Source organism: Lepidochelys kempii, chromosome 1 (assembly GCF_965140265.1).
Source record: "Lepidochelys kempii isolate rLepKem1 chromosome 1, rLepKem1.hap2, whole genome shotgun sequence".
Lineage (NCBI taxonomy): Eukaryota > Metazoa > Chordata > Testudines > Cheloniidae > Lepidochelys > Lepidochelys kempii.
The window spans coordinates 248,866,962-248,889,487 of NC_133256.1; the positions used below are offsets into that span (position 1 = coordinate 248,866,962).

Here is a 22,526-nt window from a genome sequence, read left to right on the forward strand (position 1 = left end):
AAGATGCTGTAATTTTATCTTTTATTATTGAAGGGATAAGGTTAGCAAATTCGCAGCTGAGTTAGTAGCACAAAGATTCTGTAATTATTCAGCTATTTGCAAGGCTAGTTCTCTGCAGTTCCTAAAACAGACTGACATTTTGTGACTGATGTAGGATGGGAAAGCTTAGAGTGCTCAGGCTTTCACTGTGCGCATGTGAGGAAAGGTCCTGAAATGAGAGCCTTGGATAAAGAAGTCCTCTCTTTATCCATGGAACAAGAACAGCAAAGGCAGTTTCCCTGTACCACTGCATCTGCTGTGACTGGGTTGACCAATTCTATGAGAAGAGGGAAGTTCAGTCTTCACGGTCCACTTGTTTTTTGTCTCCTTGCTGAGGCAACCAATGGGTGCTGTAGCGGGATGGTCACCCCGCTCCGGCCCTGAAGGAGTTAAAACAGCCCTGGGAGACGGCGCCTGGGGGAGCCAATAGTAAAAGCGGCCCCAGAGAGGGCTGTGGCTGGCAAAAGCTAGGCTGCTTAGGGGAAGCAGCCACAGCTGGGGCCACTCCCCAGTCAGGCCACAGCTGGCCCTATAAAAGGGCTGAGGGCCAGGAGCTCTAGGAGTCTCATTCAAGTCCTGGAGTGGGAAGGGGTAGCTGCCTGAGAGTGAGGTACCTGAAGTGGAGCAGTGCTGGGTAAACCCCGAGACTGCAGGCCTTGATGAAGGCCTACAAAAGGTACTGGGGCTGCAGAGGGGCAGCCTGGGGATAGGCAAAGGCAGCAGGTCCTAACCTCCTTGCCAATGATGAGTGGCCATGACAGACTGTAGAGTTTTCCCCAGTGAGTGGGGGCTAGATGATGACTGGGAGTACCCAGTGAGGCAAGGTGGGGATAGAGGATTGGGGGTTCCCCTGAGAGGGGAGTCCCAGAGTAAGGGGGTGTTGCTGGGGGCAGAACCCTGAGTTAAAGGGACACGGGGCCTGAGGCAGGCGAGCCACCAGCCAGCAGAGGGCGCTCTGATGCTGGAAAAGAGCTAATTCCCAGGATGACCAGCAGGAGGCGCCGCGCTGGTGAGTTTCTCTTCGCTACAGGTGCCAATTTGTTCTAAAAGTGGTGATATTTTTTGTGATATGACCACTAATGAGAATTGGACAGATACTTCTCACAATTTATTTCACCTAATGAGGTATTCATGACATAATCATTCGAGTTTTTCAACACTAAGTTAGGAGAAGCACTGTACATGGAAGTAATAGTGTGGTAGCCTTCTTGACAGAGGCTGAGGACTGGACTAGATAGGATATTCTCTGACCTTTTCATTCTATGGATAACCTAAAAAGAGAGATCTGATCTTGAACTATCTGCTCTCCCAACCCCAATTCCTCACTGCTTTGTTCTATGAACCTATCTTAGATATTTATATAGCCCCTATTACCTTAATATCTGAGCACCTCACAGGCTTTAATATATTTCTTCTCACAACATCCCTGTGAGGTAAGGAAGTATTATCTCCATTTTATGGATGGAGTAACTGAGGCACAAAGGATCACGTAAATTGCCCACGGTCACACAGGAAGTCTATGGCAGAGCAGGGAATTGAACCCCGCTCGCCTGAGCCCCAGGTTAGCACTCTCACCACTGGACCCTGCTAACTTTCCTGTCAGAGTGTTTCTTTAGGGCGACTGCCAGGAATTGCTTTCCATGCCATTGTTGGCCCACACAGCACAGATTGTGTACCAATGGACTAGATTGTCTAGGTGGTCTTTGAATTCCAAGCCTATTTCCTAAGACTCTGTGGAGTTTCCCGATGGGGTACAGAATCACTGCTCACCTGGTGGGTGCATGTTTCTGTTCTTCTTCTTCATCTGTGTCACTGCTGATAGTGATGACACTGACTGCAGGGCTGGGTGTGTCAGGAATGATTATCGTCTGCCGCTGTCGCTCCCGCGTGGTGCTGGAAGCCACGTCTCCCCACCCACACGTGACAGAAGTGCTGCAGGCCGGGCTGTTGTGCACCATGGCACAGCGAGGGGGCGTGTTCTCCTTCACGCGTTTCGATCGCTGAGGGGAGCTGATGGCCTGAGAGGACGAAACCTCATATGTGGACACGTTTCTGAAAATGACAAAAACGATCAGTTGGTCAAAGCTTGGATTGCTCAGGTATTACTGGCTTTAGAGTCCTGGTGTCAACCTCTCTCACATTCTTTTGTTGGTGAGGGCTGGGCACACTACAGAACTGGTGTACTCGCCTCTTCAAGGGAGGGAGGAAGGGAGCGCTTCACATCACTCACCACTAGAGCTGGCTGAAAAATGTTTGGGTTTCTTTCCTGTGGAAAAGTTGGATTTTTTTTGGCAAAAATTTAAAAAAAAATTCAGTCTGAACACCAAAATAGTTCAATTTGGAAATGCTGCCTCATGGGAATGCCTGGCCATGGTGCATCCTGGGAGATGTAGTCCAGACAAGCATCCCAGCACACTGAAGGGAATGGGCACATGAGGCACCACTGCTGCATTTCTAAATCAAAATATTTGGTTTTTCATCCAAAATATTTCAGTTTTTCAACCCCCCAAAATTGGAAGTTTTCCCATGGAAAGCAGACATTTTTCACAAAAAGCTGTTGTTTAGTTGAAAATCCAATTTCCTGTCCAAAAAAAAGAAAAAAAAGTTTTGACAGAAAATTTTTGCCCAGCCTTCTCAGTTTCATTTGGCTCTGATGTGAGGTGGCAAAGGCAGTGGGTGCAGGGTGGAAGAAGTAAATAGTTTTTTCTTCACTAGTGGGGAAATATTCTCAACTCCCTCCTTTCTATCTTCCTAGTTCAATCCCCTGCACTAAAAGTAAATAAGGAAAATGGGGGTTCATTTGCATCAGGACCCTAAACACAGTGGAGGCAAAGAGTGGAGGCAACAAAAAGACCTTGAATGAAGAAGGAATGCATATTCTCTAGTATCCACATCATTATTCTCTAAAGCCTTTTTTCCCCTCCCCCCAGCACAACATTTTCAGAGTCAAAGGAAAAAAAGACAGTTACCTTTTCCATAACTGGTGTTATTCGAGATGCGTTGCTCACGTCCATTCCATATTAGGTATGTGCGCTCGCCACATGCATCGGTGCTGGAAGTTTTTCCTTTAGCAGTATCCATTGGGGACCGGCTCTGGCGCCTTCCGGAGTGGTGCCTGCATGGCGCAGTATAAGGGGCGCTTGAGGCTCTCCCCATCCTCTGTTCCTTCTTGCCAGAAACTGTGACAGTGGGGAAGGGGAGTGGGTCATGGAATGGACATGAGCAACACATCTCAAAGAATACCATTTACGGAAAAGGTAACTGTCTTTTCTTTGAGTGCTTGTTCATGTCCATTCCATATTAGGTGACTCCAAAGCAATACCCCTGGAGGTGCGTAGCAGTTCACAGATGTGTCAATTGCAGCACAGCTCTGCCGAACCCAGCATTGTCCCTGGCCTGCTGAGTGCTGGCATAAGTGGTAAACGTGTGAACAGAGGACCACGTTGCAGCTCTACAGATGTCCTGGATAGGGATGTGCACCAGGAACGCCACCAAAGACACCAGTGCTCTCATCGAGGGGGCTCTGACAATCGGCGGTGGCGGAACCCCACCAGGTTGTAACAGATCTTTATGCATGAGGTAATCGAATTGGAAATCCTCTGTGAGGACACCAGGTGACCCTTCATCCTATCCGCTGTAGCAATGAAGAGTTGAGTCGATTTTTGGAAAGGCTTGGTACGTTCTAAGTAGAAAGCCAAGGCCCTCCAGATGTCCAGGACATGAAGATGCCTCTCCTCACTGGTCTTGTGCGGTTTGGGACAGAACACTGGGAGGAAGATGTCCTGGTTCATATGCAAGGTGGAGACCACCTTTGGCAGGAAGGCCGGGTGGGGCCACAACTGAACCTTATCTTTGAAGAATACCATGTACAGAGGTTCTGAGGTCAAGGCTTTAATTTCAGAGACCTGTCTCACCAACGTCACTGTCACCAGCAACGCAACCTTCCATGACAGGTGGGAAAGGGAGCAGGAACCCAACAGCTCAAAGGGTGGGCCGGTGAGCCTAGAGAGGACCAAGTTAAGATCCCACTGTGGGACAGGAGTCCATACCTGCGGGAAGAGTCTCTCGAGCTCTCTCAACAATATGTCCGTCATGTCATGGGAAAACACCATCTGTCCTTGGATCGGCGGGTGAAAAGTGGAGATGGCTGCTAGATGCACTCTAATGGAAGAGTGTGCCAGGCCCTGGTTCCTCAAATGGAACAGGTAGTCCAGAACAGCCTGTACAGAAGAACGCGAAGGAGAGATGCCACGCTCAGACGCCCAGCGGGAAAACCTCGTCCACTTGGCCAGGTAAGTCAGTCTGGTTGAGGGCTTCCTACTCCCCAGGAGGACCTGTTGGACTCCTTCCGAACAGGTCCACTCCTCCGGGTTCAGCCACGCAGCATCCATACCGAAAGGTGGAGAGACTCAAGGTTGGGGTGTAGGAGCTGGCCGGGGTCCTGTGACAGCAGGTCCGGGAGGTTGGGCAGGGGCCAGGGAGGGGCTGCTGACAAGCTCATGAGCATGCCTAACCAATGTTGGCGAGGCCACACCAGGGCGATCATTATGACCCGTGTTTTGTGTCTCTTGATTTTTGCCAGGACCCTGCTGATGAGTGGAATCGGAGGGAATGCGTACATCAGGCCCCACAACCATGACAGGAGGAAGGCATCAGAGAGGGAGCCTTTGCTCAGACCTTGCCAAGAGCAAAACCAGTGGCATTTCCTGTTCTGTCTGGTGGCGAACAGGTCCACTTGGGGAGTTCCCCACCTTTGGAAGATAATGCAGGATACCTCTGGATGGAACGACCACTTGTGGTGAGAGAAGAAATCCCTGGTGAGCTGGTCCGCCAGCGTATTCTTGACACCAGGAAGGTGACAAGCTTCCAAGTGGATTTCGTGCTGATGCAGAAGTCCCATAGGCAGAGTGCCTCTTGATAGAGAGCCGACGAGTGTGGTCCCCTTTGCCTGTTGATGTAGAACATAGAGGCTGTGTTGTCCATCAGAACTCATACCACCTTGCCTGACAGGTGGGGCAGGAAAACTCCGCACGCTGGCCGGACTGCTTGGAGCACTCTGATGTTTACGTGCAACTTTGCCTCCTTCAGGGACCACATCCCCTGTGTCTGGAGGTTGCCAAGATGTGCATCCCAGCTGAGGTCCAAGGCGTCCGACACCAACTTGATGGAATGAAGGGGGTTGTTGAACGGAACCCCTTCCAGGACTGTTCTGCCACCAGTCCACCATTGCAGCGAGGTAAGTATCACCTGGGGAATGGTAACGATCTTTTCCAGGGGGTCTCTGGACTGAAAATAGACCACCCCCAGCCATTATTGCAGGGGGCCCCTTTCGATGCCTGGCATGGCAGACCACGTAAGTGAATGCTACCATGTGACCCAGGAGGCGCAGACAGACCCTGGCTGTAGTCAGAGGGCACGTGGAGACTTATGCGATGAGGTTCGTCAACGTGTGGAACCTTTCCAGCGGCAGGAACGCTCTGGCGCTGGTCAAGTCAAGGACCACTCCAACGAACTCTCTCCTCTGCACTGGCACGAACGTCGACTTTTTGTTGTTTACCAGTAGGCCCAGAGAGCGGCACATGGCCTGAAGCACCACAACATCCCGTTGGACTTGAGACCTGGAGCTGCCCTTGATGAGACAGTCATTGAGGTATGGGTAGATCTGAATACCCCCGCACCTGAGGTAAGTCGCTGCCACCGACATCCACTTGTTAAACACTCTCGGTGCTGTTGCCAGGCCGAATGAGAGGACCACAAACTGGTAGTGCTGGGGCCCCACCATAAACAGGAGGAAGCGTCTGTGCCCTTGAAAGATCACTATGTGGAAGTATGTGTCCTTCAAGTCGAGGGGAGCATACCAGTCTCCCGGATCCAGGGAGGGGATAATAGAAGCCAGGGAAATCATTTTACAGGATTTCAAAGCTCACAAGAACAGAGAAGGAATCAATGCTAGCCTAAGCAGCAGACATTCCAGCACTGTCACTGGCGGCAAGAAGGAACTGAGGGTGCGGGGAGCCGGCAGCGCCCCTTATACTGCGACATGCGGGCGCCACTCCAGAGGGCACCAGAGCTGGTTCCCCTATAGATACTGCTGAGGGAAAAGCTTCCAGCACTGATGCATGTGGCGAGCACACACTTAATATGGACATGAGCAAGCACTCAAAGAAGAAAAGTTCTGGTTCCATTTTACAGACAGTTTTTGACTGTGTTTTTGGTTTGGCCTGAAAGCTAACAAAAGGAATAGGTGGCATGTATCAAAGGGAAGAAATTATGGACATATCACACTGCACTGACTTATACAGGTTCCTTTGCATAACAAATGACTGCACAGTAGCATTTGCAGTGCCTTTTGAATACCAATGAGAAACATGGAGTATCCTCTTCTCGAAAAGAGCATATCCCTCATTTGGATACAAAAGCATCACAAATAACGTAAAATAGAGGACCGTGGAAAGCAGCTGCTCTGAGAGTGTCGGACTCCTTCCTAATGCAGATGCCTTGTGCCCTGGTGGCAGATTACTGGGGCCCGGGGAGACACTTTGTATGTCCAGATGTATTGTGATCTATTTCCTGTTTTACTGGCTTGCTGGGTCTTAACTGGCTCTGTTCTGTATTACGAATGGTGTAAGACGGCTGGAATCCTCTCAAAGTAAATGAAACATTACACATTAGAGAGCAGACAAACAGGAAGGATTTGAATACTGGCATCTTATGTACAGTGGAACTGGTTGTGAATTCAGTAGTTTCTCTGGCCCCAATCTGGTCACCTAAGAGCTGTGAGCTCCTTTGTTTTTCCCCTTCTGTAGGTCCAGCTACACAATCAAATAAACCCTGCAGCAGCGAGTCTCAGAGCCCAGATCAACTGACTTGGTTTCACAAGGCTTGTGCCATGGGGCTAAAAATAGCAGTTTAGATGTTCCTGCTTGGGCTGGAGCCTGGGATCTGAGACCCTCCCCCATTGCAGGGTTTCAGAGCCCAGGGTCTAGCCTCAGTGGGATCGTTTACATTGCTATTTTTAGCCAAGTAGCAAGAGTCTGAGTCAGTTGAGGTGGCACTGAAACTCGCTGTTGCGGGTGTTTTTTTGCTGTGTAGACATACCCTGTAAGAGCACGCCATTTCTGGATCTCTCTCTCTTTCTTGCTCTTTCTTAGAAAAAATCAGTGCTAATTAAAGGTGCTGGTTTAACAGTCCTAAAGACCTCAGCTCTCTGTCCACAGACCAGCTACAGCACAAGCGGCAGCAAAGTATACTTTTGACATACGCACCCTGCCAATGTGCCCCACCCACACGGATTACCACAGGAGCGAGAGGGTGATTGCACATGCATTCTTGCATTTTGTTCATGCAACTGCATGCTATGGGCCAGAACCTGGCCCCACTCCTGCAGGACAAAACATCCATAAAACTGATGGCTCCAGCCCCCCCAAATTCCCCTGTGTAGGAGAATCCTTGGGTGGCACAGAACTCCTGCAGTGGCCCCTATGCCACCTCCCGTCCCAGACCTTGGCGCAGGAGATGTTCTTACGCCCCCATGATTCCTTTGGGGCCATTGTAGACGAGCATAAGCTAGGGCAGCCAGAAGACTGCTCTAATGTATGCCAGGGAGTGGCCCACGTCTAGAATGAGGGAAGAGTACAGGCGGCTTAGGGCTATCTTTGCCCTTCACTTTGTGTCGAATGCATCACAGCTGAACCAGTGGATCTATCCCTGCATATAGGCAATCATCCATTTGCTCTTGAATGGACATATTCTAGGTGCACGCCGTAGGTCCATTGTTTCTGAAAATGTGGCCTTTTGAGGGGATGACAATGTTGAGGAAATGTGGCCACTTTTAGGAGTGTCATTGAGATCAGACAGAGGGAGACGGTTACACCTTTTGTCTGCGGATATGTTGGGATTGGGGCATTCTGAATCAGCACATCTGAATTGCATAAACAGAATACAGATAATTTTTTGTCGGGGGAGGTAGGTAGGTAATAAGAATTTTGACTGGCATTAATTTGCGGAGACTTATACAATTGACTTGTGGCTCTGCTGCTCACAGTGATGTGGTCATCCCCAACACAGGGCATTAAAATTGTATGACACCTCACTTCATCATGCAGTCTATATTTATAACTACTGTTCTATATATATTCACTGAAGTGGAAGCAACGGGGCTTTTAAGTGGTTCAATATCCACTAATTCTGCCAAGACATCAATTTAATGGATTTAAATAGGTACAGTTGCATGCCCTTCTGTTTGAATGACTTCTCCTCTCTCTTGGAAAGCTGAGCAGAACCCTACTACAGTACATATACGGAGAATCAGAATACTATGGGCCTGATCCTTCTCTCACTTACAACTAGTTCCTCCTGATTTACACATGGTGCACATGAGAGAAGAATCAGGGTGTCTGTTGGGAAAAAGGCATTTCCTCCCCTCTCTTTATTTCCACCAAAATTGCCATTAGCCTCAGTGCATGCAGCTCCGTCAACTTCAGGAGTGAATTTGGCCCTCGGAGTCCTTAGGCTTCCGCTATGCTCCCTGCCACTTACCTCGTAGATGACTGGTGCTGCTTGTTCTTCCTGGAGGAAGTGGTGCTGGTCGGCTGTTGCCTCATGACATGAGCCACACCCACATTCAAGGGCTGAGCTGCAGGAAGAGTCACGTGACTAGCTAAAAGCGCAGGCTGTTGCATGATGGGATTATAATGGCTGCCGTGAGCATGTGTGTTTCTGCAAGAGGAGGGAAATTGGAGATAAATGCATTTTAAATGTGTATCAGTTCTTAAAAGGCTTTCATTAGCCTCAGAAATGCCTCCAGCTAAATGTGACCTTGGGCATGCCAGTCCTGGCATCAAGCTTGGGTTGGTGTTTTTCTCCCTTTCTTCCCTTTGTTTTTCAGAGGCCTTTGCTTCATTCTCTCGCAGGGATGGGGGCGGCAAACCCTTAGTTTATATTCAGAACACATACCCCCACTGGAGCCACTCAGGGCCATTGCCTGTGTTGGCATCAGAGGGCAGGTGAGAGGGATGCACGTCACCCTTTCCCCTAGTGCTGACCTCACTGCCTCTGCAGTTCTCCGATCCCCACCTCTGCCTGAGGAACAAGGGACTCAGCTCAGTCCCAAACCAAACCGTCTCTGCGGCAGGATACATCCTATCACCCGACTATAATAGTATGCCTGTGGCTAAGGCTTAAAAACAACACACACACACATTCATACTTTGACCACGTGGGTAGCTTTTTCTCTATAGCTTGTTGTTCTGCCTACCGTATCCACCTACATGCTCCAATCCCCTCTCTGTCCTTCAGGAAGACCTTCTCCAGCTCCTTCAGATGCGACACACAAAAGCAATTCCCCACAACTCAGATGTCACATCAGGCTATCAGGGAAGCCAGAAGAAGTCTCCGAGTCCCAACGGTAGCTGACACTCCCTAAGGTCGCGGTATAACAAGGACTTTGGAGTGAGATGCCAACTCACAGTGGAGTAGCAATCTCCCACCAGTGCTGTTGGACCACCTGGGTATGGCACTCTTCCAACTAAGGTTCAAAGTAGAGATGATCTGCACAGCCCACAGGCAAAAGGAGAGGAGACAGCCTGCTGAAACAAAAATCTTCCACCCACCAACTGTTCACTGAGAAACCATCCGGGAAAGCAACTGATGTTTTGACACAGTAGTGATGTCTTATTTGTGGAATAAACCACAGCAATGGAGCAAGTGACAATCTGACCAGGTTCCTTTGGGGATGGACAGATTTCAAACTCCTTAACTATGCTGTGCTTGTGACTGACTGTCTCGGAGACTACAAGAGCAGAGTTAGCGCCTCTTTAGTGCCCGTTTTCATAAAGTATAAAGGGTGAAAATGACAAGGGGATTTGCCAGTCTGACATCTCATATGAATTTGCTTCAGGGGCAAAGGATTTGGCCTTACGAGAGCCTTGAAGGATACCCCATTTACCCACCACTTTAATCCTCTTACTTTCAAGGCCTTGCATTGCAGCTCCCATCCTCACTACTGCCTCCTCTCAGTGCCTACTCACACTGACCTCTGAAGTAGCAAGAGCAACTTGGCAGTGGAAAGACTATCAAAGGTAGACACAGCATCATTGGAGATGTTCCAGGTAGGGATGTAAATATCGGTTAAAAAAGCCACCTGGCTGGAGTCCCTCCGGTTGGTGCGGGGCCACTGGGGTTAACAGTTAAGGGTTAGTCTAACGCTTACCGGTTAACCTTTTACATCCCTCGTTCCAGGAGAGATGAAATAAACCATTAATGGAACAATTTCGGGAAGGGCCCACCATGATGAACGGGTTCAAAGTAATTGGCCTGAGAAGTGCCTCTCCATCCCTAATCCTTTGACAGGGGTCAGGATTTCACAAACAACTGTAGCACAGACAGGACCCGGCCAGAATTCCATTCCCACTCTGCCTGAAAACGCCAAAGACCCACTTTCCAGGCCTGCACCGAGACTGCCAAAGGCCAAAGCTCTCCTGCATAACTCTCCACAGATGTCGCCCCCCACAGAATTATCCTGCCTCTCAGGAAGTTTTCACCAGCGCAAAAAGTGCTGCAAACTGAATCTGGGATACAACACAGCACAAAACAATAGGGCTATTTGGCTTTTTAAACAAGCCACGACGGATGCGGATGGTCGGGGAGAAGATGCTGGGATCAAGAATGGAGCATATGTCTTTTTTCTTGTAAGATGTTATCGTGTCACAAGGACAGACCTGTAAGGAGCAGCTTAAGAGAGGCTAGACCTGAATTTGGTTTTATGATGGATGGTTCCCTTCATACTCAAAATATCCAAACCAAGTCAGATGCTGGGAGTCCAGTGACTGTGTGGGCAAAGACTGCGCCCACTGTGCATTCAGTGTTAGCCCAGAAGGACACCCTGGGATATTAGAAACTACTCAGACACAGAGGCTGTCAGACAGACATTCACATATAGTGGGTGTCTCACAGATATACACACAATACTCCAGGTTTACCTCCAGTCTGCCAGCGGCTGGGTCCCTGCCATGGTCTCTGGTATGACAGTTGCGTGCTGGACTGAGGTGTGGGCGGCTACTCCAGTCAATTGCTGCCAGGCTGGAGGGAGCAGGATCTGCTGGGTCCCGCTGGGCCAGGCCTGCTGTTGAACAGAAGAGAAATTGGTGGTTAAAAAGCATCACCACTCATTGGTTTGGTGCCAGCCCATCCTAGGAGGGAGGTTTTAATGCCTTCAGGAAACTACAGTAAAATAGTTTTCAGTACAGAGCACACAAAGGAGTAGAGAAATCCCTGTTAATATATTTTAAGGCAGCAGCTGAGTCACAGTTAGGAACAGGAAAATGAGAACTGGCCCGAATCTCAACCCAAACTTCAACTAGAACCAGAATTTTTTGTTTCTGTTCTTCAGATCAGTTTGGCTCAGAGGCCCCACCACACTCACTCCCTCTCCCCTTATCAGGCCTTCTGCCTTTGCGGAAATGCATCTTGGGGTCTCAGCAGGCCTGGCATATTTTCCTGGGCTGGATGCTGTCTTCAAATCTCATTAGTTCCCAGGCTTCCTAAGGGTTAGTTAATAAAACCTAGGTCACCTCTGAGCTAGGGACACCCTAGGCTACTAAAACTGAAACAAAACAGCTGGCTAAAGGCCAACAGAGTGTGTGCCAGATCAGAAATATTTTCTTCCTTGCCACCCCAAACAGAACTGAACAGAATATAGAGTCAAGAGGATCAGGAAAGGGAAAGGATGGGCTAGGAGGATTGGTGGGAGAAGTGAAAGGGATTTAAAGGTCAAAGAGGGAGTTGTGTATTAGGAGTCTTACAGTAGAGAAGGAGAGAGAAAGAAAAGGGATAGCTGGAGGGAAGGAACTGAGAGTAAGGGGAGCGGGAGGATGGGATCAGAGAAGAATGAAGGAAGGATCTAGTTGAACTGGAAAGAGGGAATGTGATGTGGAACAGGTCTGGTAGAAAAATGGATATTTCATGAGATTCAGATAGGCTTATTCACACAAAATCTACTTCACTAGTTCCAGTTAGCTCACATCTAAAGCACAGGCGGAAAAATGTGAGATTTAAAAACTAAATTCAAAACAGATATTACCAGAGGCAAAAGAGAGTCAATTCCTTATGCCTAATCCTAACAAATTTTTGATGACTAAGGGCCAGATTGTGATCCTCTTACTGACATGGGTACTACTTTATTCTCCAAATTGTCTCATTGACGTCAATGGAACTTTCCATGGAGTAAAGTGCTATTCAGCCCCGAGTAAGAGTATCAAAATCTGGCCCTGAATTCACTTCAGCTAAAGGAGCTTTAGTATGTGCAAGTCACTCAGGTGTAAAGCAGCTGGTTACTTTACACAAATAACAATTTCTGATGCATGAAAGGTGTGAGTGTCATGTTTTCACACTGACTGAAAAACAGCGGATTCTGAGCACTAATGCCCACTTTCACTGACTTGCTCAGGCAGTAAAGGAGAGTTGAGGGATCTGAGAATGAGAAATATGCTAGGACTCCGTCTGTGCTGAAATACAAAGCATGACAGTCGCCACCTTGCTGGAAAATTGTTCGGAAGCACAGTTCTGCCAGCTAGCAGGCTTTGGTGCTCCAATCTGGACAGTCAGTGGATATGTCTAGCCTGGAGCGGGGAGAGCGGGGTTGGAGAGTGGGGGAAGGCTACAAATACATATTTGTATTTTACTCCACAAGCAGTTCCACTGAAACCAGTCGGAATATTTGTGGGGGAAAGTATTATTCAGTGAGCATTATTAAGTTAATATTTGCCCAGAGCAAATGCATTAACAAATCTTTTCTTTAAAAAGTTCTCTGAAATCTTTAAGGACTGGAAGTTGTGAAGATCTTGGTTTTAACTCATCTGAAAGGTGACACTTCCAGAATCAGTGTCCCTCCAACATTGGTTCAACAGTAACTCAGAGGGAAAAGTAACATCTAGTAGATCACCAACATCAATTTTCTTCAGCACCTGGGACTCCCATCCACACCTAGTCTGTCTACACTGCAATTAAATAAACACTGAAGCTGGCCGGTGTCAGCTGACTTGGGCTCAGGCTGCGGGTTTGTGAAATTGCAGTGTAGATGTTTGGGCTCGTGCTGGAGTCTGGGCCCCTCCCTCCTCGTGGGCTCCCAGAGCTCAGGCTAGAGCCTGAGCCATATCTGCATAGCAATTTTACAGTCCTGTGAGCCCAAATTAGCTGACACAGAGCAGCTGCAGGTCTTTAACTGCAGTGTAGACGTATCCACAGTGGCCCAGTCCAACCCTACTTAGCTTGTGAGATCTCGAGGAGATCACAGCACACAATAGATTTTTTGTGTAATTGCCTTCCCATTGCAAATTTATTTCTAATTTCAATTTTTATTGATAATCACTCAATTCCTATGGTTGAAGAACAGAGGTCACAGTGGTATCTGCTTGGTATTCATGAAGGGCTGCTTTCTATAAGCAGAGGAAATTGGCCATTATCACTAGTGCTAGTCATTAACATACAAAAGTAGATAAAAGCAATATCATTTATTTGTTAAAACCTAATAGTTTCTGCTTATGCCCCCTTTAATGTTCATCCTTCCTTCCTAAAGTTGCACACGAGTCACGAACTGAACGGAGAACAGCCTTAACACAATGGTGCACAGTATACCAGAGCCTTGTCAGTCCTACTCTTTAATCACCTACCCCTACATGAATGGGGCTGTCAGTCTATTATGAGCCTGCCCTGTCCGAACAACACTATATTTTTGAATCAAGACCTAATGGGCACCAAGTGAGAACAAATGGCAGATGAAGTTATAGGGGCAAGGGTTCGAAGACAGACAAAATCACTTCTTACCTCCTTGAATGACCCTTACAAAACGTTAAGTGAATTTAGCATTGGGCTGACCTCCCTGGGGAGTGAACTCCTCCGGTTAGCCACATAACAGGTACTGTATAGCACAGGCAGTGCTACTGCAAGCTCCCCCCATCCTGACCCTCTAATGTTTCTCCAGCCGGACCTGGAGCCATCACCCCTAGGGACGTCTTTGGAACATTCCTTACCTAGCTTCTTTGTTGAGGCCTCTAAAGGGTGGCAGCTGATGTCTATTGGGATGGTGGTTTCTGCAACATGAACATTTGACTGCTGGGAACTGGACTGAGACCGTTATCCCATTTCACACAGATCATTTAACAGCTCCCGGTAGGAACAAACTTTCAGTGATTACTGACTTGGGCTGAATTCAAAACGGGGACAGGGATAAAAATGTTCCCCAGCTCAGTTAGCTAAGCCATCCAGTCCCCAAGGAGACACTTTCCATAGCAGGAGGCCTTCCACGTGGGGCATTTACTGGGCAGCTGATTGTGCCGTTTTCTTCTTCTGTGCTGCCTCCTTCTGTCTCAGTTTCTGATCAGTACTTCAGAAGAGAATCTAAAGGCGAGCTGCGAGTGAACCAATCCCTGCCATTTTTCCTAGCTCAGACTCCTCCTCTTAATCAGACATGTTTTTGACTGGCATTGGAGCCTTAGGGGAGTTAGATGCCGAAATTCCACAGAAATTCTCTTCCATTCTATACTATTAGACTATCCTATTCTAATTCTCCTTTGGGCTCCTTTGAAAACCCAGCCTTAGTGTCCAAAGCTGTGTAGGAGCTAGTATTTAAAGCATAATGGGTTAGATTCTTCCCTCAAATATGTATGCAGATCACCCATCAATTTCAATGGAGGAGTTGCACGGGTGCGTCTGAAGGCAGAATCAGGCCGAGTGGCTCGTGCGCTTGCCTCTAGCCACTGCCCGGCACAGCATCCCATGTCACTGCTTTGGGATTGGCTGCAGCATGACAGACGCTGCTTAACACCAAAATCCATTCCATATGAACAAAAAATAAGAGTATTTCAGTCTAACAAACAAGTCTGCGAATTACATTTGTCCTCTCAGTACCCTCCCTGGTATTTTCTAAACTGGTGCCCCTTAGTGCCAGAGCTAGACACTCTCCCCTGCAAGCTCAGCAATCACATCCCTGTGTACGTATCCGTCCAGGCACACTATTACAAAGATTTCCCAGGGTCATCTTGCTCTGATGACTTAATTTAGGAATCATATAATCTATTACAACCTGGTCATATTCAGATGCCACCAACATGACAGCAGGATCTCTCGAGTGCTGGCATAGAGAGCGTGCGTGCTCAGAGACTGAGCCATGGAATTCAAGGGCATCAGCTACATCCCTCTCTAGGGTCATATCGGTGCCACTGTGCTGGATTCACATTGTGTAGCCACACAGCACTGAGGGGGCTACACTGTAAACAGAGTCTCTGCTTGAAGGTATTTCACCCTCTTCCTTCCTAAGCCAGATTCAGAGATTGATTTACACAAAAACCCTAAACCTCTCCCCATCCTGTAGCCCCTCCAGCTCCCCCCCCAAAAACCCCCCCCCCAAAACTCCCACACTTTCCAGCCCAGCTCCAAATGTTGAGTGTCTTGGGATTTTCTGCCTTTCTGAGTCAGATGAAAGGGCTGCTATGGTGGGCCTCTTTCTGTCTCGACCACATCTGCAGAACCAGGGCTGGAAAGGATACTCAGTCACAGGACTCTGGAGAGCTGTTCACAACACTGTGCTGTAACAAAGGACTAGCACCAGCAGGCAGGTGGATGAGGGGTGGGGATATTTTTGTTTTTACAGCTGTGGTTTAAAAAAGGTAAATAAACTGTTGTTGCTCCCCTGCAAGAGATTACCTGAGTTTACATGCTAAAGCCACTTCCTCCTTGTTTGGGGAGGGAGCCTGGATTTGTTCAGCTCTCCGCCTCTTTTAGGGCGTGAATCTAGATCCACGGTGAGGTCCCCGGCACAAACTCTCTACTTATCAGGTAAGGACCTTGGAATCATTTCATCAGCAGGAAAAGATTGCTTGGGCTGGTCCACTGGGACAGTGCTGCCATGTCCACTGCTTTGAGTAAGATTGCACAGGTGTGACTGAGAGCACACTTTGGCCCCTGGTGTCTCAATCCTAGGTCCAGATGAGGAAAGTGGGAGTGAGCTGCATCAGAAAGTAGCACAAATGGATGTGGCCCTATTTATTCAGAAGGGGCCGGTGGCAGCCAAGCAGGGTTTCCTGCCTAGGAGTGCTGTTGGGAAGGAGTGAAAGTGAGAAAATGCAGGAATGCAGAACACTCCTGAGGGAGAAGGGAAGGAAGGGACAAGCACTGTATCAGGCTTTTCAATGCATGACAACATCAATTTCAGGTTGGACAAAAACACCCCTGAAATACATGGCGCCCGCCCCTTTAAGATGTGAAGCTACTGCACTGTTAAAGACTGGAATCAGCCTTCTTTCACCTGTCTCCCCTCCACACACAGGTATACTTGCTCACGTGGGTGAAAATGGACCCGGTAAGGTCGGGTGTAAGGGTTATTTTCACCACCCGCTTTGCAGATTGCAGGCAGTGGTTAGGTCTAACTTTTCATTTCTGCAAGAATCAGCTTACAGAGACAATATACAAAATACACCCCTATCCATCACCACCGTGATGGCAGAGCTTATCCAAGGGCCTCAGGATGAGGGACTTGCAATCATTTGCAGGGCCCTGTTTCCTGGATTTGAAAGTATATAGAGAATAAATGGTAAGGGTCCAATTTTGGCATTCAGCCACTACCAGTGCTGGAGTATATTGATGCGGGGATGAGCCCCAATGGCTGCTCTCAGAGACTTTATGATGTATGCATTGTCCACACTCACAGCAGCCTGTAGAATACAGGCAGTACATGTGTAGCTACAGGAGGCAGCCAGAAAAAGATTTGGCAGTTCCCCACTACCATGACCTTTCACTGCACTGATGAAAGGTTCTGGCAGGGGGAGGCATTTGTGCAACCACAATTGCATGTGCTACATGCTGCAGTAAAGGCAGGCTGCGTTCACACTTCTCACTATGGTGTGTAGCTCCCTGCAGCTATGAAAGGCTCTAGCAGGTGGGAGGTGGTGGGGAAAGGGTCTGGCAGTTCCCCGCTGCTGGAGCCTCTCACTGCATCAAGGAACGGTTCTTGCAAGGGGTAGGCATTTGTGCAAATGCAATTGCAGGTGCCTAATTCCAGTGTGCACATCTTCCTGCTCATAACTTTGAAAATCTGACTTTTCGTTTCCACTGCTCTGCTTCTTAGACACCTGCTTTGTACTGAATGGGATACAAGGCCCAACCTTGCCAGGCTGAAGGTTATGACAGTCATCAGCAAAGATGGATTCCATTTTGCGGCAGACTTACGCCAAGAGTCAGCTCTGTAACAAAGACTCTTTTATTAGGAATGGGTGGTGCACATAGCTAGTGAAAAAACACACAGGCTTTAGGTAGTGTTTCATTCTGTCTTCACCAGATAAGCTCAGCTGGCAGCTGGCAAAGGAAAGTAATCCCAACAACACACGATGGCACAGGTAACCCAGGGAATCCAGTGCTTGGGCATGATTTTAAAGTCTGTTGAGATCTGAATGCAAATGAACATTCTGGCATTAATCAGTGCACAGTAGGCATGTATTTTACCTCCGGATCACTTTTTCCAGGAGGTATTGTGAAGCTCTATGTGTCTTATGTTAAGTATATTTGTTCTCCATCAAAGACATTCCTGATACCAACAGAACCAATAAGTCTCAGACCATTTAAAAAAAGTAAAGTTGGCCAGATTCACTGAAGCTGGCACAAGGAGGTATAAGTTGCACCTCCCTTGCCAGAAGGCTGGGGATTCACCTTGAAGGAGAATAGGCACTGTTGCCAGTGCCAGCCCCCACCCTGAGTTTCCATGGTTGGGGAGTCATTTATCTCCCAGTAGAGTCCCCCCCAAGAACTTGGCCAATAGAGGCTGCTGCAGAGATTCACTGACTCAGTTGCCCTGGCCCTCCCGTCTGCCTATTTACCCTTTCCCACTACTCAAGAACAAGGCAGCATTCAATAAAACTGAAAGGAAACAAATTTAAAACTAAAATAAGCAAAACATTTTTTAAACAATACACAATTTACCGGTGGAACTCATTGCCACAAGATGCCATAGGGCCAAGAGCTTAGTAGGATTTAGAAAAGTATTAATGATTCATTCTCACCATCGGTCTGACACAACTTCCATTAATTTCAATTGGAGTTGCATCAGGCCTTGTGAAGAGGAGGACTGAGAAAGAGAGTGGAGCTATTAACCCTTATATTGTTAGAGCCTTTCAGAAATCAAAATTGGCCTGCAAGATGAAAGGGAGATTGAGGAAAGATGGATGCTCCATGGAAAGCTGGAGATGCTCACTTGGGTGTCCCATTCTAAAACTGAGCCACAGAGGGGCTGGGGAAAAAAACCACTTCACCCTTTCCCCCACACCACGTAAAAGTTAAACTAAATGAAAAAGACTTGCTCTGTATAGGACTATTCAAATGTCACCTATACTTGCCCAATCCACATTTACCCAGACTAAGGAAATTACCTGTGCGAGGAGACCTGGCTGGATCTGAAGAGACTGGGCCCCAGGAGCCTGAGTGACAATCGGAACAGCATTCTCCATCCGTACAGAATACCCAGCATGCTTTGAAGGGGAGGCTTGTAATCCTGTTCCATGAACAGAGAAGGGACAGAGTTAATCAGCAGCAGCACCGGCCAGAAGAGGAGCCTGATTTTCAGAGGTGTTCTGCTGCCACAACTCTAACTGAAGTCAATGGGAACGGCAGGTGCTCAGCACCTCTGAAAAATCAGGCCCTCGATTCCCACTTATTACATCCACCCAAATGTATTACACCCAGCCCAAGGAGATCTACCAACTTTTGGCAGACACGACACACGCACGAGGCCGAAGACAAGACTTTTCCAAGGACACCAGTAGATTACCCCTCTTTAAACCTTGTGCATGCTTTTAGAATGTCTTAAATGTAGTAGAAGACATCATAACATAACCTACATCTGGAGGCAATTCTACAGGAAGAAGGCACAAGTTAATGTTTTGTTTTGTTTTTCAAATTAAGCCTGTTATTCTCTAGTCTGGCTGGAGACAACCACCATAGATGGCTAGGAAAATAGACTCCAGGGTGAGAGTACTGCCTGCTGATGAAAGTGGGAGATTGGGAATCAAAAATACAGGGTTCTACACTCCACTCTGCACTGACTCCCTTTGTAACTCTGGACTTGGCTAGGATTTAAAGGCACATCACCAGAACGAATTAGTTCAACACATTCTGAAGCTATAGTGTCAGTAATGCCCTGTCTACTTTGGGGGACTCTAGGCTTCAACTGGTGTGAAAGTTAACACTGCAAGATCCTTGTATAAAAGAGGTTAGAGTATTGCCAAGTATTATTGTTGAGAGATTCTGCCCTACCAGGACCAAATCTCAGCTTTTGTCTAGCCTGGGGATTTGCCTCTGATATAGCTATTGGTGTAACTATGCAGGAGCAGCCCCTATCATAGACAGGCAAAGCTGCTGTGTGCCCCAGTGCTGCTTACCCTGGTTTCAAGCAGGAGTATTGTCCACAGGGCCAAACAGCAGCTATGCCTGTCTATACTAGTTGCAGTGGTGCAGCTGTACTGATGACTGGCCACTGATGCCCATAATTGGGGTGAATTTCCAGGCTAGACATCTTACTTTCTAGCTCATTAACCTGCTGAGTCACCCTGTGGAAACTGGATCACTGAGCAACCTGGGAACTGGTCAGTAAAATATTCCATTCTTTTCAGGTTTGCCAAAACAAGACGGAGGTTCTTGAAAATACCCTGATCAGGGTAATGAACAATGAGCATCACAATCTCACCTCCCTCCCTCCACCCCCGAGTCATCAGCCACAACCCAACTGCTCCAAAGGTTCTCCTCACTTCCAGATTTTTTTCCTTCAGAAAGATTTGCTGGAGGGAGTTTTCAAAAGAGAACCCAATCAAACAGCAGAGGGACTGGCTGTGAGGGGGAAGGCCTGTTTCTTACCTTGGAAGCCTGGAGGGCATACAATGAGGGCTTGCTGGAAGGGGTCAGGCCGGGCACAGATCTGCGCCGTTCCCGTCTGCAGGGGCATGCTTCGCTGGGCCACTGCGGCCATGGATGCTGCTGAAGGCTGGTAGAGTGCAGATTGGTAGTTTAGTATGGAGACTTCAGGGTTGGCTAAGGAAATAGTGGCACTGGTGGAGGTGGGAGCCAGGTTGGTGGCCTAAAGGAATGATGGGAATTAAACAAAACAAAAAAAATGAGGGAGATGGTATGTTGGAAGAAGCAAATCTAAAAATAAATGAACCTAAATAAAACCAGCAAACAAAAGATAAAGGAGGAGCAAAACAGAAAACTGAGGAGTGCAGAGGCAAGGGTGGGTGACATGGGCAAAAGGAGCACACTGAGCATGACCAGTGAGGCCTTCTATCAACTGGGGCTGCTTCCAACCACCCCACATCCCAGTTTGTTGTCCAAGGAGTCTCCAGAATGGAGCACGTCTCCTGAGGATGGATTTGATTTGGGCCAATAGGGAGGAGACAGGAAAGAAAGGGGCTCAAAAGGAACTGGTCACACAAAGTCAAGCTGCTCTGTAAATGCTTCTGGCACTTCCTGTGGGAAACCTGGCAAGATCAGTTCTGCCCCCAACACAAACTTGTTAGGAGAATTTGGAAATTCCCACTCATCTGCCCATCACAACTACACATTTCTTTTGCTGAGAAAACCCAAGGCAGCTCTTCCCTTCCCTCCACCCCCACTTAAAAAAACAAAACAAAAAAAAACCAGGCGTTAGATGATGGAAACACAAGAGATAGTTGGAAACCTAACCTATGGATGGGAGATGAAACAGGAGAAATGGCCCATAAGTCTGGTTTTTGACTTACAGTAAGAATGTTGGAACTTCCTGATACTGGCAGAGCCTCACCCAAATCTTTGCTACTGTTTGACACGCAGGGACAGATTCTTCCACCCGTATTCAGGCTAAGCAGCGCTAACAGTCTCATTGGAAGGAACTTTTGGTGGAGTAAGTAACTACTCAGTGTGAGTAAAGGTGACAGAGTCTGGCCCTTCCAGTAGTGGTGATGGTGTTTGGTTATAGTAAATGGTGCCAATTGGTGCTTGGGAGAGGTTAAGCAGCAGGAATTTGGGGAGTTTGTAAGCAGTCTGACTCTCCAGTCTGAATTCCAAAAGCAAGCAAGCAAGGATACCTGTATTTTTAAACTGACAACCCACTACATTTAACCATGACACACTAATGATCTATCACTGCGTACAATTGTGGTGCCCACAGCTTTATGAATAATGTAAAGAAGCCTTTTCTTACCATAAATGCCCAAAAATTGAGCCAGCATGAAATCTGGATTTATAAGATACATGGGATCACTTTGCAAATCAGACTCTTTTGGAGCTTCTATTCCTGTGGCACCAGTCCCTCATGCCACAGTTATATTCATCACCCTTAAATCTTCTTGTTATAACATCAAAACAAGGCGGCTCCCACACCAAAGAGCTCTACAAATCCCTAAGGATGGCAACCTCACCATACTTCAGTCTTTTACTGTCCTATCCAAGAATACCTCCCCTTCCCTTTAATTACTGTAACACAATTCCAAGGGAAACAATTTAAGCTACTGTTTGTTTAAAATACACCAACACTGTACATATCAAGATCATGTGATAGTCCCACTCTCATGCACACGCACCCTCTTTTAAAATCTTTAAAAACCCTCCTATTATGATACAGGAGACCAAAGTGTAGGCAGTAGATATGAATCTACCAACTTCAACTGCAAGCCCTTCGGGGTCGGGACTGTATCTTATTGCGCGTACATACAGTGCCTAGCACAATGGGGTCCCCATCTCAATTAGGGCCCGTAGGTACTACTGTAAAGACAAAGAATACACAAGGCGAAATACCACCACCAAATGCTAAGACAAGAAGTGAGAGCACTTCATTTTGTTGGTACTGCAGAGTATTGTGTCTGTGATATGAGGATTTAGTTTTACCTCAGCAATAATATGAATAAATCACTCATGTCTGCCTGATTATCACTGAGTGCAATCCTACTTGTTGCATAGAAGGACACTGCCATCAGATTTTTTTTTCATACCAACTTTCCAGGGAGGCAGGTCGAATCATCTCCAACAAGATAGACTAAGAAGCCAATATTTTACAGTCACACAAGTGCCATGGAACTAATTGTATCAAACACCACGCAACTAGACAGGGCTCAAGGAGGAGGGTGGCATGTTCTAGTCACAAGGCAGAAAGGAACCATCTTATTGGGTGTGTGCTGAGAGGAGCACTATGTCTGCTCTCCATTTTCTAGAGCTCTCTAGCTTTCAGGCCCCGGCTGCTGCCAATTCCCATACCTGGTTGTGGACAGTGTTCAGCTGGTTGTTAAAGGTCATGGTCAGGTTGGTCGATGTGCTCGGGGCCACATGGGTGATGAATGGGGTCTTGCTCTGGTTTACCGTGTCATACATATTCACCCGCCGCTTGCAGATCTCCATATTCTGGAAACAGGACTTGACACTGTTTAGAAAAAGGAATGAGAGGGTGAGAAAGAGAGGAAAAAAACCCCAGTGAGCATAGT

At 47.6% G+C, this 22,526-nt stretch overlaps 1 protein-coding gene across 7 annotated transcripts in view; it reads right to left on the reverse strand.

The window, feature by feature from the left end:
• Positions 1-22,526, reverse strand: part of HIPK2 (homeodomain interacting protein kinase 2) — a 181,730-nt gene that overhangs the window by 16,307 nt on the left and 142,897 nt on the right. For 6 of the 7 annotated variants that reach the window (XM_073322961.1, XM_073322967.1, XM_073322985.1 and 3 more), the window contains 6 exons: positions 22,303-22,465; positions 19,933-20,152; positions 18,453-18,574; positions 11,019-11,161; positions 8,578-8,757; positions 1,810-2,091 (listed from right to left, as the gene is read on the reverse strand). In XM_073322961.1, the coding sequence (XP_073179062.1) occupies positions 1,810-2,091; positions 8,578-8,757; positions 11,019-11,161; positions 18,453-18,574; positions 19,933-20,152; positions 22,303-22,465 (1,110 nt within the window). The remainder of the gene's footprint in view (positions 1-1,809; positions 2,092-8,577; positions 8,758-11,018; positions 11,162-18,452; positions 18,575-19,932; positions 20,153-22,302; positions 22,466-22,526) is intronic. The other variant, XM_073323001.1, reaches the window with a different exon arrangement.